This window comes from Onychostoma macrolepis, chromosome 05 (genome assembly GCF_012432095.1).
Source record: "Onychostoma macrolepis isolate SWU-2019 chromosome 05, ASM1243209v1, whole genome shotgun sequence".
In the NCBI taxonomy this organism is placed as follows: domain Eukaryota; kingdom Metazoa; phylum Chordata; class Actinopteri; order Cypriniformes; family Cyprinidae; genus Onychostoma; species Onychostoma macrolepis.
The window spans coordinates 28,756,785-28,771,771 of NC_081159.1; the positions used below are offsets into that span (position 1 = coordinate 28,756,785).

At 40.6% G+C, this 14,987-nt stretch overlaps 1 protein-coding gene across 1 annotated transcript in view; it reads right to left on the reverse strand.

Moving 5' to 3' along the window:
- pcsk5a (proprotein convertase subtilisin/kexin type 5a) overlaps positions 1 to 14,915 on the reverse strand; it is a 41,127-nt gene extending 26,212 nt beyond the window's left edge. The window contains exons 1-13 of the mRNA XM_058774439.1: positions 14,754 to 14,915; positions 11,528 to 11,632; positions 11,154 to 11,267; positions 10,908 to 11,042; positions 8,667 to 8,743; positions 8,470 to 8,558; positions 7,906 to 8,078; positions 2,577 to 2,789; positions 2,389 to 2,489; positions 2,052 to 2,155; positions 1,398 to 1,515; positions 1,014 to 1,202; positions 169 to 305 (exon numbers count right to left, since the gene is read on the reverse strand). Coding sequence (XP_058630422.1) covers positions 169 to 305; positions 1,014 to 1,202; positions 1,398 to 1,515; positions 2,052 to 2,155; positions 2,389 to 2,489; positions 2,577 to 2,789; positions 7,906 to 8,078; positions 8,470 to 8,558; positions 8,667 to 8,743; positions 10,908 to 11,042; positions 11,154 to 11,267; positions 11,528 to 11,632; positions 14,754 to 14,915 — 1,717 coding nt within the window. The remainder of the gene's footprint in view (positions 1 to 168; positions 306 to 1,013; positions 1,203 to 1,397; positions 1,516 to 2,051; positions 2,156 to 2,388; positions 2,490 to 2,576; positions 2,790 to 7,905; positions 8,079 to 8,469; positions 8,559 to 8,666; positions 8,744 to 10,907; positions 11,043 to 11,153; positions 11,268 to 11,527; positions 11,633 to 14,753) is intronic.
- Positions 14,916 to 14,987: the final 72 nt, after the last annotated feature.

A 14,987-nucleotide genomic window follows, 5' to 3' on the forward strand; every position in this document is an offset into this window, starting at 1 on the left:
AGTAAATTCCCATTCAGAGCAAACATATGACAATGGAGTAACAAATCTAAATTCAGCGGAGGAGAATGGGGTTCCCCAAACCTTAAAGTGGTTCCCCTTTGATTATTTTCAAGCCAATAAACCACTTTTAATGCTATGTAGCACCATTTTTGTTTAGAGTGTGGGCACCTTGTAATCGGCTGTTTCTCCGTGGAGATGGCGAGTCTCTGATGTCCAGGATCCAGTCTCCTGCTGGTCTTTCACCCCAGCAGTGAGTCGTCATGAATTCCCACTTAAGGAAACCCTCACTGGAGTGATCATTCGGTCTGAAAGGAAATAGCACCAGAATAACTGAAGCAAGGTTCCAAAGAATTAGTGGAAAATGTTCATTTGGTGAAGTTTCTGATATTTATATGGCCAAGTAAGATGAAAATATGATAGCTTGTAATGTAAATCAGTGAAACCTTTACAACAAGATAACAGACTAAATGTGCATACTGTAAATATTAGTTGTCACTCTATGTCTCCCAATAATACTGTATGTCTTAGCAAGACGAGATTTAAATGCTTAGTTTTATGTTCACAGCACTGTAGTTTTTATTATGTTTAGATTTTATGATTGAGAGATGTACAAATAAACATTCATCAAAAGCCTGAGCTATCATATTTGATACTCATTTTAACAAGATTTTTCTAAAAATATGTATTTACAATCAGGTAAACCTAAGTTGCTTCAGTCCAGTAAGTGTTCATCTTGAAATATTACCAACAATACAATTTTTTCTTTCATTTACTTTATAATAATCCATAAAGAATTCCCCGTGAAAAGTCATGTTAACCATGAGCTGAAGGAGGACATTTTTAAATTCTACTAAAAGGCCTTTACCTGTTAAACAAAGAATAATTTAGAGGCCTCAGAAATGTCATCAAATATGATATAGTAGGCTTTGAAGGGTGAATCATATACTTTATTTCAATAAAGACAATTATTATTTTAATTACAGCCCATCTGAACTGGCTCAGTATATTTGTACCTGTTTGTGAGAAGCTGAGATCTGGTTCCAGCGGGTGATGTCAGTGTGACTGACAGGTCTCCACGGTGAGGATGTGTGATTGTGACACGTACAACCACATGCTCCAGATAAACCACCCGCTGCAGACGCTGAGAAGAGCACCCTGAGGACTTAAACACTGACCTCAACACCCTCTCTGCACTGATGATCCTGAGATACATAAATGCAGACAAAAAAATACCATGGCGTTACTATGATATTCTTTGACATCTTTTGGAGGACCATGTAAATATGGTATGGTATAAGAATATGGTCATTCAGTACCATAGTATATGTGACTAAACCATGGTACCACCACAGTACTTGCACCATGATAAAGTATAAATGTTATGGGCAAACAGTTACCTGGCAGTCTGGACTATGTTTTCCTCACACACATGTTGAGGAGGCACCTGCTTCCAGGTCTCTGCTTCCTTCACCATGGCTTCAGCATCCATCAGACCAAACCCATAAAGGTGACTAACTGCGCAACAGCCAATGATGAAACAGTTTATTACATACTGCCAATGAAACCATGCTTTATTTCCCATGCAACTGCATATTCAATGATTGATGACTGCATAAAATTATGTACTACGTATGCACTACTAAAAGTATGTACCGTATACTAAAAGCATGCTGTGGAGCCCCTGTTAGTAAATGCTTTAACTACACCATCCAGTTCCAAAACTATATTTAATATATGTATATAATATATATAAAATATTTATATATACTGTATATATATATTTTTTCTATTGATTTTAGTATGCATGTATTAGAAGAATGGGGGTTCATATGTTTTAGAAGTAGTACAGTAGTCAAGATCTATAAATTAGATCAGATGTGTAATCTTGATGATGATGTGATATTGAATTGTATTATAATTGTATTATATTGTATTTATTTTTTCTCAAAGGACATTGTGCTTTCATACTTTTTTACTATGAATAGTTTTTAAGCTAAATTAAATACATGTTGAATAATATATCATAAGTGACATTTCCAGGCTCATTTTACCATCATATCCAGCTGCATTGCTCTGCCAGTCTGAAGCACTCAGGTGACCACGGCGTGAAGTTTTCACCACAATGTGCTGAACATCTCTCCAGGTCAGAGATGGACTGAGCATGAAAAACAAAGAAATTAGTTTATTCATCACATGCTCAACAGGGATGGCAGTAAATATTTTATCCTGCAGTGCAATTGGCTCAATAAGACCTGTATGTGAAACTTAGATCCCATGAGCAAAGATGATAGATCACCAGATGTGATTTGACCACAAAGCATTTGCCAGGTCCAACACATAGATGACCACATTTAACAGAAAGAGCACAAATAAACCATAACCGCTTACTTTGCCTCCAGTGTGAGGGCGATGATTCCCGCAGCCATGGGGGCTGATGCTGAAGTGCCGGAGTGCTCATCAGTGCAACGCTGCCTCAGATCTGTTGTCAACTGAAAACACATGAATGTATGGAGCCGGTGAGGAAAAAACAACAATTTCTGACAAAGAATCAAACAAATGCACACTGAGTGACTAACAACGCCTAAGCTGTGACTGTCTCCACTGCTGTAAGTTGTGGCCAGAGTAGAGGAGCACTCCTCCAGGTACCACGGCTTTCGGCCGCTCTGAGTGGTGCTGCCTACTGAGATGGTGTAAATGCTGTTGGTGTAACCATCACATGAACAGTGGTCTTGACTCTGCCCACCATTTCCTGATGCCCACACAAAGATGGAGCCACGGCCCTTTCTGCCCTGAGAAACAAAGAAGAATTCATGGATGATTACTGTTTAGTTACAATTTATAACAGTAATTTTACTTGTAACATCTAATGGAATTGCTTATTTAAAAATGAAAGAAAATCTGCAAGGACACAAGGTAAAAAATTAACAAGAGATTTTGTATGTCAGGTGGTAGCCCTTATACATTCAAACTGATTAGTTTCTCTCAAATTATAGTTATGGTTTGGTTTAAACCTGTATTTTTTATATAATAGCAAAGGACATTTCATTGTTGCCAAAAACTAAAACATTTATATAAACTAAAAATAGTATTCATTATAAAGACCATACCATACTTAATATATTTTCTTTAGACATAAGCCAATATGTTACTTAATGCAGGTTATTTGTTTTGGGGCTTTTACAACTTTACAACTTAATTGTAAAGAAGATGCTTACAGAGAGGGGGATAAAGTCTTGTATAAACAGGCAAAATACACACTGGAAAAGAAGATCAGAGTGGCAAAGAGGAATTATTCTGGCAAGCTAAGGAACAAATTCTCTTCCAGTGATTCTGCTTCAGTGTTGAAAGGTATGAAAGATATCACCAGTTACAAGACACCATCCCCCAGCACTCTGGAGAATCAACAACTGGCAGACGATCTGAATGAGTTCTACTGCAGGTTTGAAAAACACCCCACACCCGCCCTGAACACCTCTCCACACAACCATTAACACCTCCAGCAATCCCCCTCTCCCCCACACCTGCAATTCAGATCAGTGAAGATGACGTGCTCAGGTCTTCAGAAAGAACAAAAGAAGGAAAGCACCAGGCCCAGACGGTGTGTTAGTAGCCTGCCTAAAAACCTGTGCTGACCAGCTGGCCCCCATCTTCACACAGATCTTCAACAGATCACTGGAGCCGTGCAAAGTCCCCTTATGCTTAAAATGCTCCATCATCCCCGTCCCAAAGAAACCCAAAATTACTGGAATTAATGGCTACAGACCTGTGGCTCTAACGTCTGTGGCCATGAAATCATTTGAAAGACTGGTTTTGGCTTATCTGAAGGCCTCCACTGGACCCTTACTGGACCCCCTGCAGTTTGCCTACAGAGCAAACAGGTCTGTGGATGATGCAGTCAACATGGCACCGTACTTCATCCTGCAGCATCTAGATTCTAGACAGACCAGGGACTTATGTGAGGATCCTGTTTGTAGACTTCAGTTCCACTTTTAACACCATCATCCCGGACACCCTTCAGAATAAACTAACTCAGCTCTCCGTCCCCACCTCCGCCTGTCAGTGGATCACCAGCTTCCTGACAAACAGGCAGCATCTAGTGAGGCTGGGAAAATTCTCATCTAGCACCAGCACCATCAGCACTGGAGCTCCTCAGGGCTGCATTCTCTCCCCACTGCTCTTTCCATCTACACCAACGGCTGCACATCTAAAGACCCCTCTGTCAAGCTCCTGAAGTTTGCAGACGACACCACACTGATCGGCCTCATTCAGGACGGTGATGAGTCTGCTTACAGACAGGAGGTTAAGGAGCTGGCTGTCTGGTGCAGTCTGGAGCTTAACAACCTGGAGCTTAACACGCTCAAAACAGTGGAGATGATAGTGGACTTCAGGAGAAACCCCCCTGTACTCCCCACACTCACCATCATGAACAGCACTGTGACTGCAGTGGAGTCATTCAGATTCCTGGGCACCACCATCTCTCAGGACCTGAAGTGGGACATTCAAATTGACTCCATTGTGAAAAAGGCCCAGCAGAGGTTGTACTTCCTTCGCCAGTTCAACCTGCCACAGGAGCTGCTGAAACAGTTCTACTCCGCCATCATTGAATCCGTCCTCTGCACTTCAATAACTGTCTGGTTCAGCTCAGCTACCAAATCTGACCTCAGAAGACTGCGGAGGGTAGTCCGGACTGCTAAGCAAATCATTGGTACAACCCTCCCCACTCTCCAAGAACTGTACTCATCCAGAGTGAGCAAAAGGGCTGGCAAAATCACTCTGGACCCCTCACATCCAGCACTGTCCCTCTTTGAACTGTTACTATACATCTGGTCGACGCTACACAGCGTCACACAACACTATTATACATTATTTGTTCACCACACATACTTATTTTTTTCATTTCAAATTTGCACATATCAGACCTGTACACACATAATTGTCTATATTATATATTGTGTTTTTGCTATTTTGTACATTGCCTATTTGTATATTTGTATATTATTCTTTTATTATCTGTGTCCTGTCCTGTTGCTGTCATTCTGTTGCACTGTGGAGCTTCTGTCACTGTAACAAATTCCTTGTATGTGTAAACATACCTGGCCAATAAAGCTCATTCTGATTTTGATTCTGATTAATTTCACCATAAACAAAAGCTACACTATGTAAGCTACAATATGAAATCAGAATTTTCACAATAAAACTAAACATTTAGTTAATGTTTAATTTAGTTTATGTACTATAAATTACTATACATAATGTTTACTCTCGTCATAAAAAGAAAAAACAGAAAAACAATAATTTTCTAATAAACCAATATAAAAATGTGCATTAATTTAATTACATGGTTGTTTCTGTCACGCCCATGGACTATCTGTGTGTATTTTCCTCCCCATGTGCTCCCCGTGACCTAGTTTCCCTCATGTTGATTATGTTCATTGTTTCCAGGTGTGTCTTGTCTATTTCCCTAATTTTTCCCTGTATATAAAGTGTAGTCTGCCCATGTTTCCTTGTCGGGTCTCTAATGTCATGCGTGTGTCTCCTGCCTACCCTGTTGGATTATTAAAGACAGTTGTTTGTGAATTCTCTGCGTCTCCACGTTCTGTGCTCCTTGTTCCTCGCTCCAACACAGTAGATTGTGACAGAAGACCCGACCTACAAAAAGTTTATTTGCGTTGTTCCCCTCTGTTTATTTATTTGCGTCTTTACAGTGTTTTGTTTTCTGGTTTCCCTGTGCTCCCCATGGATCCCCTCGCCACAAAGTTTACCTCCCTCGCCCACAAGGACCTTCCCCTTTTGGAGTATGTGTTTGAGTTCAGCCAGCTCGCCATTTTAACAGCATTCAACAAAGCTGTGCTGAACTCATTGTTCTGGATCAGGGCCAACTACTACCGCCCCGTCGACCTCCCAGACACCACTGGACTGAGCTGGAGGGAAGCAATCATCCGTTGTCTGGAGTGTCTACCTCCGATCCAGAACACAGCCAGACCCAATGCCCAGCCCACCATCTCCCCACTGCGCGGAGCACAAGCCCGAGCCCACCGTTGATGGAGAACCCGAGTCCGTCGTGACCGACGTGCCATCGCCTAGGAGTGCGACAGAGCGGAGGATCGCCACGGAACCAGAGCCTCACAGATCGCCAGACTAGGTGCGAGAGCCGGCTACAACGTCCGCCACAAGGGAGAAAGCCGTGGACAGCGAGAGCGCGGAGAGGAGCTCCGGCCTCTGCACCGTGGCTGAGGGTGAGCTAATTATGGATCTGGGACTGTGTAACTCCAAAGGAGAGGGCTCCTGTCCCCCCATCCAGCCCAGAGAGGGCTCCTGTCCCCCCGTCCAGCCCAGAGAGGGCTCCCGTTCCTGAGTTTAGCCCAGAGAGGGTTCCTGTTTCCACATCCAGCCCAGAGAGGGCTCCCTTTCCTGAGTTTAGCCCAGAGAGGGCTCCTGTTCCCCCGTCCAGCCCAGAGAGGGCTCCTGTCTCCACGCCCTGCTCAGAGAAAGAATGTGTCCCCAAGTGCAGCCCTGTCGTTCCCCTGTCAGTCGCGCTCTCCGTGCTGGGAGTCGCAACTTGGAGTGTGTGGGAAGCGCACACCAGCCCTGAAATCTCGGAGGATCAAAAATGTCTGCCCACCCCGCTCGCTCCTGCCTCCTCCACCGCTGTCGTCTGGCAGCCACCGGGCTCCCTCGTCCCTCCGGCTCCGTCAGGCTCCTTCCCTTCTGGCTCCTCCTTGGTCCTCTGTTGCTCCAGCTCCACCGCGGCCTTCTGGATCTCCTCCTCCGCCTTGGTCGCCGGCAACATCTACTCCGCGTTGGTCCTCCGGATCATCCCCGTCGCCCTGGCTCATCGGCTCTCCATCTCCGCCTCGGGCTCCTCCGCCACCTGCTCCGCCGCTGTTGGTCGGCCCCCTGGAGTCATCAGCCCTTCCGCTCCACCGTGGGTCGCCGTTATGGCTGTGACCTGGGTCCCACCTGGCACCGCCTGTTCCAAGTCCCTCCTGTCGTCTCCCTGGCTCCTCCCTCCGTCTGATCCACCCTGGCTCCTCCTGTTTCCTCCTTGGCTCCTCCCTCTGTCATCACCTCCCTGGACTCTGTCTGCCAGCCCCCTCCCGGGTGTCTGTCCTCCTCCTTAGCCTCCTCCCAAGTTCCCACCCATCCGGGGCGATATGTCATGCCCATGGACTATGTGTGTGTTTTCCTCCTCATGTGCTCACCGTGACCTAGTTTCCCTCATGTTGATTGTGTTCATTGTTTCCAGGCGTGTCTCGTCTATTTCCCTCGTTTCTCCCTGTATATAAAGTGTAGTCTGCCCATGTTTCCTTGTCAGGCCTCTAACGTCATGTGCTACGTGTGCCTCCTGCCTACCCTGTGTTACCCCATGTTGGATTATTAAAGACGGTTGTTTGTGAAATCTCCTGCGTCTCCGCGTTCTGTGTTCCGTGCTCCAACACAGATCGTAACCGTTTCATTTTTTTTTTTTATGTATTCATTAAATTTAAATATGCAATTAAACACAAATTTAAGTGCATTGCACCATCCCTTGTCTTAAATTGGTTAAATTGTGATGGCAATGACTTAACTGAAATGAGGGAACGGATTTTACAAATGGTCTAAAATGAGAGGACAAACTGTATTTCAGTACTCATCAGATTCATCCACATAGTATAGCAGAGCTGAAGCACAACTTATGCAATTACCAAAACAATGTTCCTCTGCAAATAACTTAAAGTTTTGTCAAAAGTAAAACTCCAATCGCCGAAAGTGACATGTAGGTTTAAGTGCAATAGCAAAGTAAAAAATACTTTATTACTTTCCACAACTGGTCAAAGGGAGTCTAGTATTGGTCTTTGGGTTTTATAAGGTCTGGACTTGACTCAAACTGCCCTATAATGTACATCGACACAAACACACACTAACTTTGCGGATGCCATTTTCCAGAGCGAGCCTTGCAAGAGGTCCGGGGCCATCTACTGTTCTGCCATCATCATCTGGACCCCAGCTGGAGCTGTATATGTCAATATACTGCTGTTTCAGACTGAGGGATTGGGCTTCCACCATATCAGTCATATCACCGTCCAGCATGCGCACACCTACATGTGCAGGGAAGAGAAATTGGGAAACACTTCATATCAATAATATTAAGTACTACTTACAGTAACAGTTTATTGTTGCATGAAGCATAACAACAGACAGTATACCAAATATAGCCATAGAGACATATGTGCAGTGATGGGAATAACGGCGTTACTAGGCGTTATTTTTTTCAGTAACGAGTAATCAAACGAATTACTGTTTCCCTCCTTACAGTGACGTTACCGTTACTGACAATACAATGCGGCGTTTTATAATGATGTAACTCAGTTACTAACTCAGTTACTATTTGTGAGAAGTAACTAGTAACTATAACTAATTACTTTTTAAAGTAACGTGCCCAACACTGCATATGTATGCAAGCATAAACAAACACTTCTGATAACTCACCACCAATTTTTGCATTGTAGGCAATTCCGACAATGCAGAGGGAATTGTTTGCAGAGGCAGCCACCACACCAGCACATCTTGTCCCATGTCTTTAATGAAATCACAAAGAAAAGGAAACCTCATATTTGTCTGGAGCATTTCATTTTAAAATGCATTTAGAATCAAAATATGTGGAGAGTGAGTGAGAGGGAACTGACTTATTTTCATTGGTTGCATCATAACGTGGTGTTGGATCGGGATCATTGTCGTTAACATCATAGCTGGCTCGTGCGTCCTTAGAAAGATAGAATGACACAGTAAAGGGACAGTTTGCCCAAAAATGAACATTTTGTCATCATTTCCACTCTCCACTTGTAAGAGCTCAAAACCTGTAAGAGTTTCTCGCTTCTGATGAACACAAAAGACAGAACCAAACAGTTCCACTGATAGTAGTCACTGACTTCCATAGTACCCCCACTATTGAAGTCAATTGCTACCATCAACTGTTTGGTTACCAGCATTCTTCAAAATATTTTCTTTTGTGTTCAAAAGCTGAAAACCAATGGTGCAGGTGTGGAACAAGGTGAGGTTGAGTAAATGATGACACAATTTTCAATTTTGGATGACCTTTCCCTTTAATAACATCTGTTAGCATATAGACGACATACAGGTGCATCTCAATAAATTAGAATGTCGTGAAAAAGTTCATTTTTTCTTGTGAGTTATTTCAAAAAGTGAAACTTTCATATATTTTAGATTCATTGCATGTAAAGTAAAACATTTAAAAAGTTTTTTTGTTTTAATTTTGATGATTAGAGCTTACAGCTCATGAAAGTCAAAAATCAGTATCTCAAAATATTAGAATATTTACATTTGAGTTTCAATTAATGACCATCCCACATGGCTGTTTACAGAGTGCTGTATCAAAGCATATTAAATGCAAAGTTGACTGGAAGGAAGAATTTGGGTAGGAAAAGGTGCACAAACAACAGGGATGACTGCAAGCTTGAGAATACTGTCAAGCAAAGCTGATTCAAACACTTGTGAAAGCTTCACAAGGAGTGGACTGAAGCTGGAGTGCATCAAGAGTCACCACGCTCAGACGTATTCAGGAAAAGGGCTACCAAGCCACTTCTGAACCAGAGACAACGTCAGAAGCGTCTTACCTGGGCTGTGGAGAAAAAGAGCTGGACTGTTGCTCAGTGGTCCAAAGTCCTCTTTTCAGATGAAAGTAAATTTTGCATTTCATTTGGAAATCAAGGTCCCAGAGTCTGGAGGAAGACTGGAGAGGCACAGAATCCATGTTGCTTGAAGTCCAATGTGAGGTTTCCACAATCAGTGATGATTTGGGCTGCCATGTCATCTGCTGGTGTTGGTCCACTGTGTTTTCTGAAGTCCACAGTCAACGCAGCTATCTACGAGGAAATTTTAGAGCACTTCATGCTTCCTTCTGCTGACAAGCTTTATGGAGATGCTGATTTTATTTTCCAGCAGGACTTGGCACCTGCCCACACTGCCTAAGGTACCAAAAGCTGGTTCAATGACCATGGTGTTGGTGTGCTTGACTGGCCAGCAAACTCACCTGACCTAAACCCCATAGAGAATCGAATGGGTATTGTCAAGAGGAAGATGAGAGACACCAGACCCAACAATGCAGATGAGCTGAAGGCCACTGTCAAAGAAACCTGGGCTTCCATACCACCTTGGCAGTGCCACAAACTGATCACCTCCATGCCACGCCGAATTGAGGCAGTAATTAAAGCAAAAGGAGCCCCTACCAAGTATTGAGTACATATACAGTGAATGAACATACTTTCCAGAAGGCCAACAATTCACTAAAAATGTTATTTTTACTGGTCTTATGAAATATTCTAAATTGTTGAGATAGTGAATTGGTGGGTTTTTGTTAAATGTGAGCCCAAATCATCACAATTAAAAGAACCAAAGACTTAAACTACTTCAGTCTGTGTGCACTGAATTTATTTAATACACGAGTTTCACAATTTGAGTTGAATCACTGAAATAAATGAACTTTTCCACGACATTCTAATTTATTGAGATGCACCTGTATTAATAGTCTTTCATATTTTTCATATCCTATTCATAAATTTTAAATTTTTTTAAAAATTTGTGATAGACCAATATCTTGCTGATTATTCACACAGTATGAATTGATCATTGATCAATTTCCACTTGGCTGATGACTAGAAAATAAACCATCAGGTTTGTCAATGGATAATGTGTTTATTTTTAGTACATATAATAATTGATATAATATTATAAATACACAGTATATCAGATTATATCAGCCACCCTTCTCTCTAATACCTGCCAATGGCTTTAAAATAATAAAAAAAAAATGATATACGCAACTCAATTTATTTCAATTATTACATTTTTTTTCTTCTGAGATATCTTTATGCAAATATCTCTCTTTTTGTTTTGTTTTATGAACTTACATAGTTCTGTTTTAGATCTGGATGCTGTTTTTCTATACCATCATCCAGAATGGAAACAACAACCCCTTTCCCAGTGTAGCCCCTGCGCCAGGCGGCCTGAATGTTCATGTCGGTCAAGCAGTTGTGGTCACAGTGCTATGAACAGAAGGCAAATATAACACATTTTTGTATGTTTTAGTAACTATATTATTTCCATAAAAGGTACTCTTTTTAAAAATTTCTGATTGTAATGTGTTGCATACTAACAATATACCACATGCTGTCCCATTTAGGGTCATTGAAGCTGGCAGCGTGGGTTTGGTCTGTTGTGTCAGTTCTTTTTACTCTCTTCTGAACCATCTGTTGCTGGATCCACTTCACCTTTAGCATTAGAACATATTTGTGATGTGCTGCTGAATACATAACATGCTTCACAAACCACAGTGAATTATATGAAATATTCATTAAGAGCAATTATCAACGTCTCATCTAGTTTTTGGCAAGTTTAAGGAAGCATCCGTGTGGTTTGGTGCACCATCTTAATCTGTTTTGGTAAGTGTGTGGTGTTTATAGGGTGGTGTAGTCTAACTTATTAACTATTCAGTGGTGTCTCAGTGACTGAAGGTATATGATCCTTGTACCTTGGTCTCTGTGGTGATGAGACTGTGGTTTCCTCCGCTTTTAATTGTGGACCGTTTGATGATTCCACTGTGCTGGAACTGGTAATGGTCCACTAGCCCACCAATCTACAGCAGCACAAGGGGAAGAAGATTGTGTTTTATATATACAGCCACTGCTGAAGTGTCACTGACAGAGACATAAATTATGTATTCATCTCTGACGTATGCCTTTGAAACAACAAAAGGGTTATCCTACACCGCTGATAGACTTACCATCAGAGGCAACCTGAGCTACCACTGCACGATTCAGCTGAGCTTAAACTTTGGCTGCTGATTACTCTTTGACACCCTGTGCCTTGACATTATGATGTTGGCCGAAGCCATACCAGATTTAACCAGAACTAAACAGCCCCGCTGTGGATGGCAGTTACACATTTCATTTGACTGAGGAGAGGAAGTCAGCATCTTACATGTTACCAAAGACAACGTGTGTGCAATTAGACAAAGCAAAATAAACTGTCTAATCAAACCGGAATTCAAACTGGCCTAAAAGTAATACATTTTCAGCTTTTTCAGAAATCTATATATTTATTAATATATATTATGTTTGTAAAAATAAAAATAAAGTATCTTATTCTTATCAAGGCATTTATTTGATCAAAATACAGTAAAAACAGTAATATTGTGAAATATTATTACAATTTAAAATAACTAATTTCAAAATACATATATATATATATATATATATATATATATATATATACAGTATTCATTTTCACATTTTGTTATGTTGCTTCCTTATGTGAAACTGCTTTAAATGACCTTTTTTACACAACAATCTACACTCCATACACCATAATGACAAAGCAAAAACAGAAAAATAAAATGTCACAAAAATAAAAAAATAAAAATAAAAAAGCTGAAATAAGTACATTGCATTAATATTCATAACCAGTATATAACTGAAGCACCTTTACAGCCTCAAGTATTTTTGGGCATGATGCGACAAGCTTTGCACATTAGCATTTGGCAATTATCTGCAATTCTTCTCCTCGTCTTTTCATCTCTGTCAGCTTGGATGGGAGCAGATACACATTTTCAGGTTTCTCCAGAAATATTTGATTGGGCTCAAGCCTAGGCTCTGGTTGGGCCACATAAGAACATTCACACATTCACAGAGTTGTCTATAAGCCACTCTTTTCTGCTTAGGGTCATTGTCCTGTTGGAAGGTGAATCTTCTGCCCAGTCTGAGGTTCTGAATGCTCTGAACTGGATTTTCATTAAGGCTATCTCTGTATTTTGGTGCACTGAGCTTTTCTTCTACTCTGACGAGTCCCTTAGTCCCTGCCGCTGAAAAACAGCCCCACAGCATGAGACTGCTACCAGCACACTTTACTTTTGGAATGGTACTCTGCAGGTGATGAGCAGAGCTGGTTTCCTTCAAACATGATGCTTGGAATTGAGGTTCATCAGACCAGAGAATCTCGTTTCTCAGAGTCTGAGGGTCCTTTAGGTGCTTTTTGTTTTTGTTTTTCTTCGCAAATTCCAAGTGTGTATTCATGTGTCTATACTGAGGAGAGGATAGAGTCTTGTCATACCGCCATAAAGCCCAGATCTGTGGAGTTTTGCAGCAATGTTTGTCCTGATGGTTTCTCCACATGTGATCATGGAGCTCAACTAGAGTGACCATCAGCTTCATGGTCACCACTCTAACCAAAACCCTTCTCCATCAATTGCTCAGTTTGGCCAGGAGGCCAGCTCTAGGAAGAGTCCTAGTTGTTTCAAACTTCTTCCATTCGAAGTGTAGTAATATCTCCAAGCAATATGAATGCTCCTGAGCTAAATTTCAACTGTTCCAGATAAGGGTTTTTATTTGTAACAAATTTGCTTTTTTTTTTTTTTTTTGCTTTTTGCTTTTCCATTATGGTGTATGGAGCGTAGATTGATGTGGGGGAAAAAGTAATTTAAAGCAGTTTAACATAAAGCAGCAACATTCTTTCGCAAAGCAGTGTGTGTATGTGCAATTATATAAATTTTTATAACTTATGTAATTATATTAATATATTTTAAAATGCATTTCTGTCAATGGCAAAGCTGAATTTTCAGCAGCTATTACTACAGTCTCAATTGTTACTTAATCAGTCAGAAATTATTATAATATGCTATTTTGGTGCATTTTCTTCATATAGTCAGTGTTGAAAACAGTTGCGCTGCTTAATATTTTTTTGTAGAAACCATGATACATTTTTTTCCAGGTTTCTCTGATAAATAGAAAGTTCAAAAGAAAAGCATTTCTCTGAAACAGAACTTTTTTGTAACTTTATAAAATTATACTTTTGATCAAGTTAATGTGCCCTTGCTGAATAAAAGTACTAATTAGAAAAAAAAAAGAATAATGTAAAATAAATAAATGAAGTCTTACTGACTCCAAACTTTTGAACAGTAGTGTGTATGTATTAACAGTTTTACATTTTACACAGTTTTACACTGTTGGTCAAATGTACAGTACTTATGTAATTTAGATCACTTCAATTGCATTCGTATATGCACACCACATCATGGTAAACCTCTAATATTAAATCAAGTTAAAATCACATTTAAAATGTATTTGCACTGTAATTTCCTTAATAATTTTCTCTTCTAGGAGACAAAAGAAAATGTGCCTGTTGCTTAACTAACTGAAGTAGGGTATAAGATGCCATGGAGGTTAGGAGCTCGTCTTGCATGGTTAAACACATTTATTATACAAGATCCAGTGACCCAGAGACATGGGCTCAGCAAGAATGAAAGATTAATTTGAAATAAAGCATATTCTAGGAAGGACTAGAGTTTGTGTTTATACAGAATGTGTTCATAAGAATGAGTTGGTCTTTTATTCTAGCAGTAATTGGACCTGGTGAAACATCATCTCTCACTTTTAATGACAGTAAGTCAAGCTTGACTTGAATAAAAGTTCATGCTTTTCAAAGTACCATGGCATTACCAACTGTGACCATCACTGTATCATAATGAAAAGTTGCCAATTACAATTTTGGGATCATACAGAAAACAGGAGAACACAAAAGCATACTATCTATTTTGATAAAGCCTTTGAGATACATAATAAGCATTTTAAATAATAAATTCTATGCTTAAAATATTAGATAATACCCAGTTTATATTGTAAAAAGTGAGACTGTTCAGCTTTTATCAGATTTTACCAAACGAAACATACTCAACTGGCAATACACTTCTGCCGATTACTTACCTGGCCCATGTTCACAAATCCATACTTTCCCGCGATAAGATCAGCAGCATCAGGACCTTCAGTTATTTTAACCGCCCAGCGGTTCGTGTAGATTTTTGTTTGGACACACTGAAGTCCAATCCCAAGTAAAAATGCATATGGAAAAAGTGCTGTAGGAGACATCTTCAGATGGTTATGATCTCTGCTTCATGCAGAAATATTGGTCTGATGACACTCCTCATTGAAAAGTTCTCA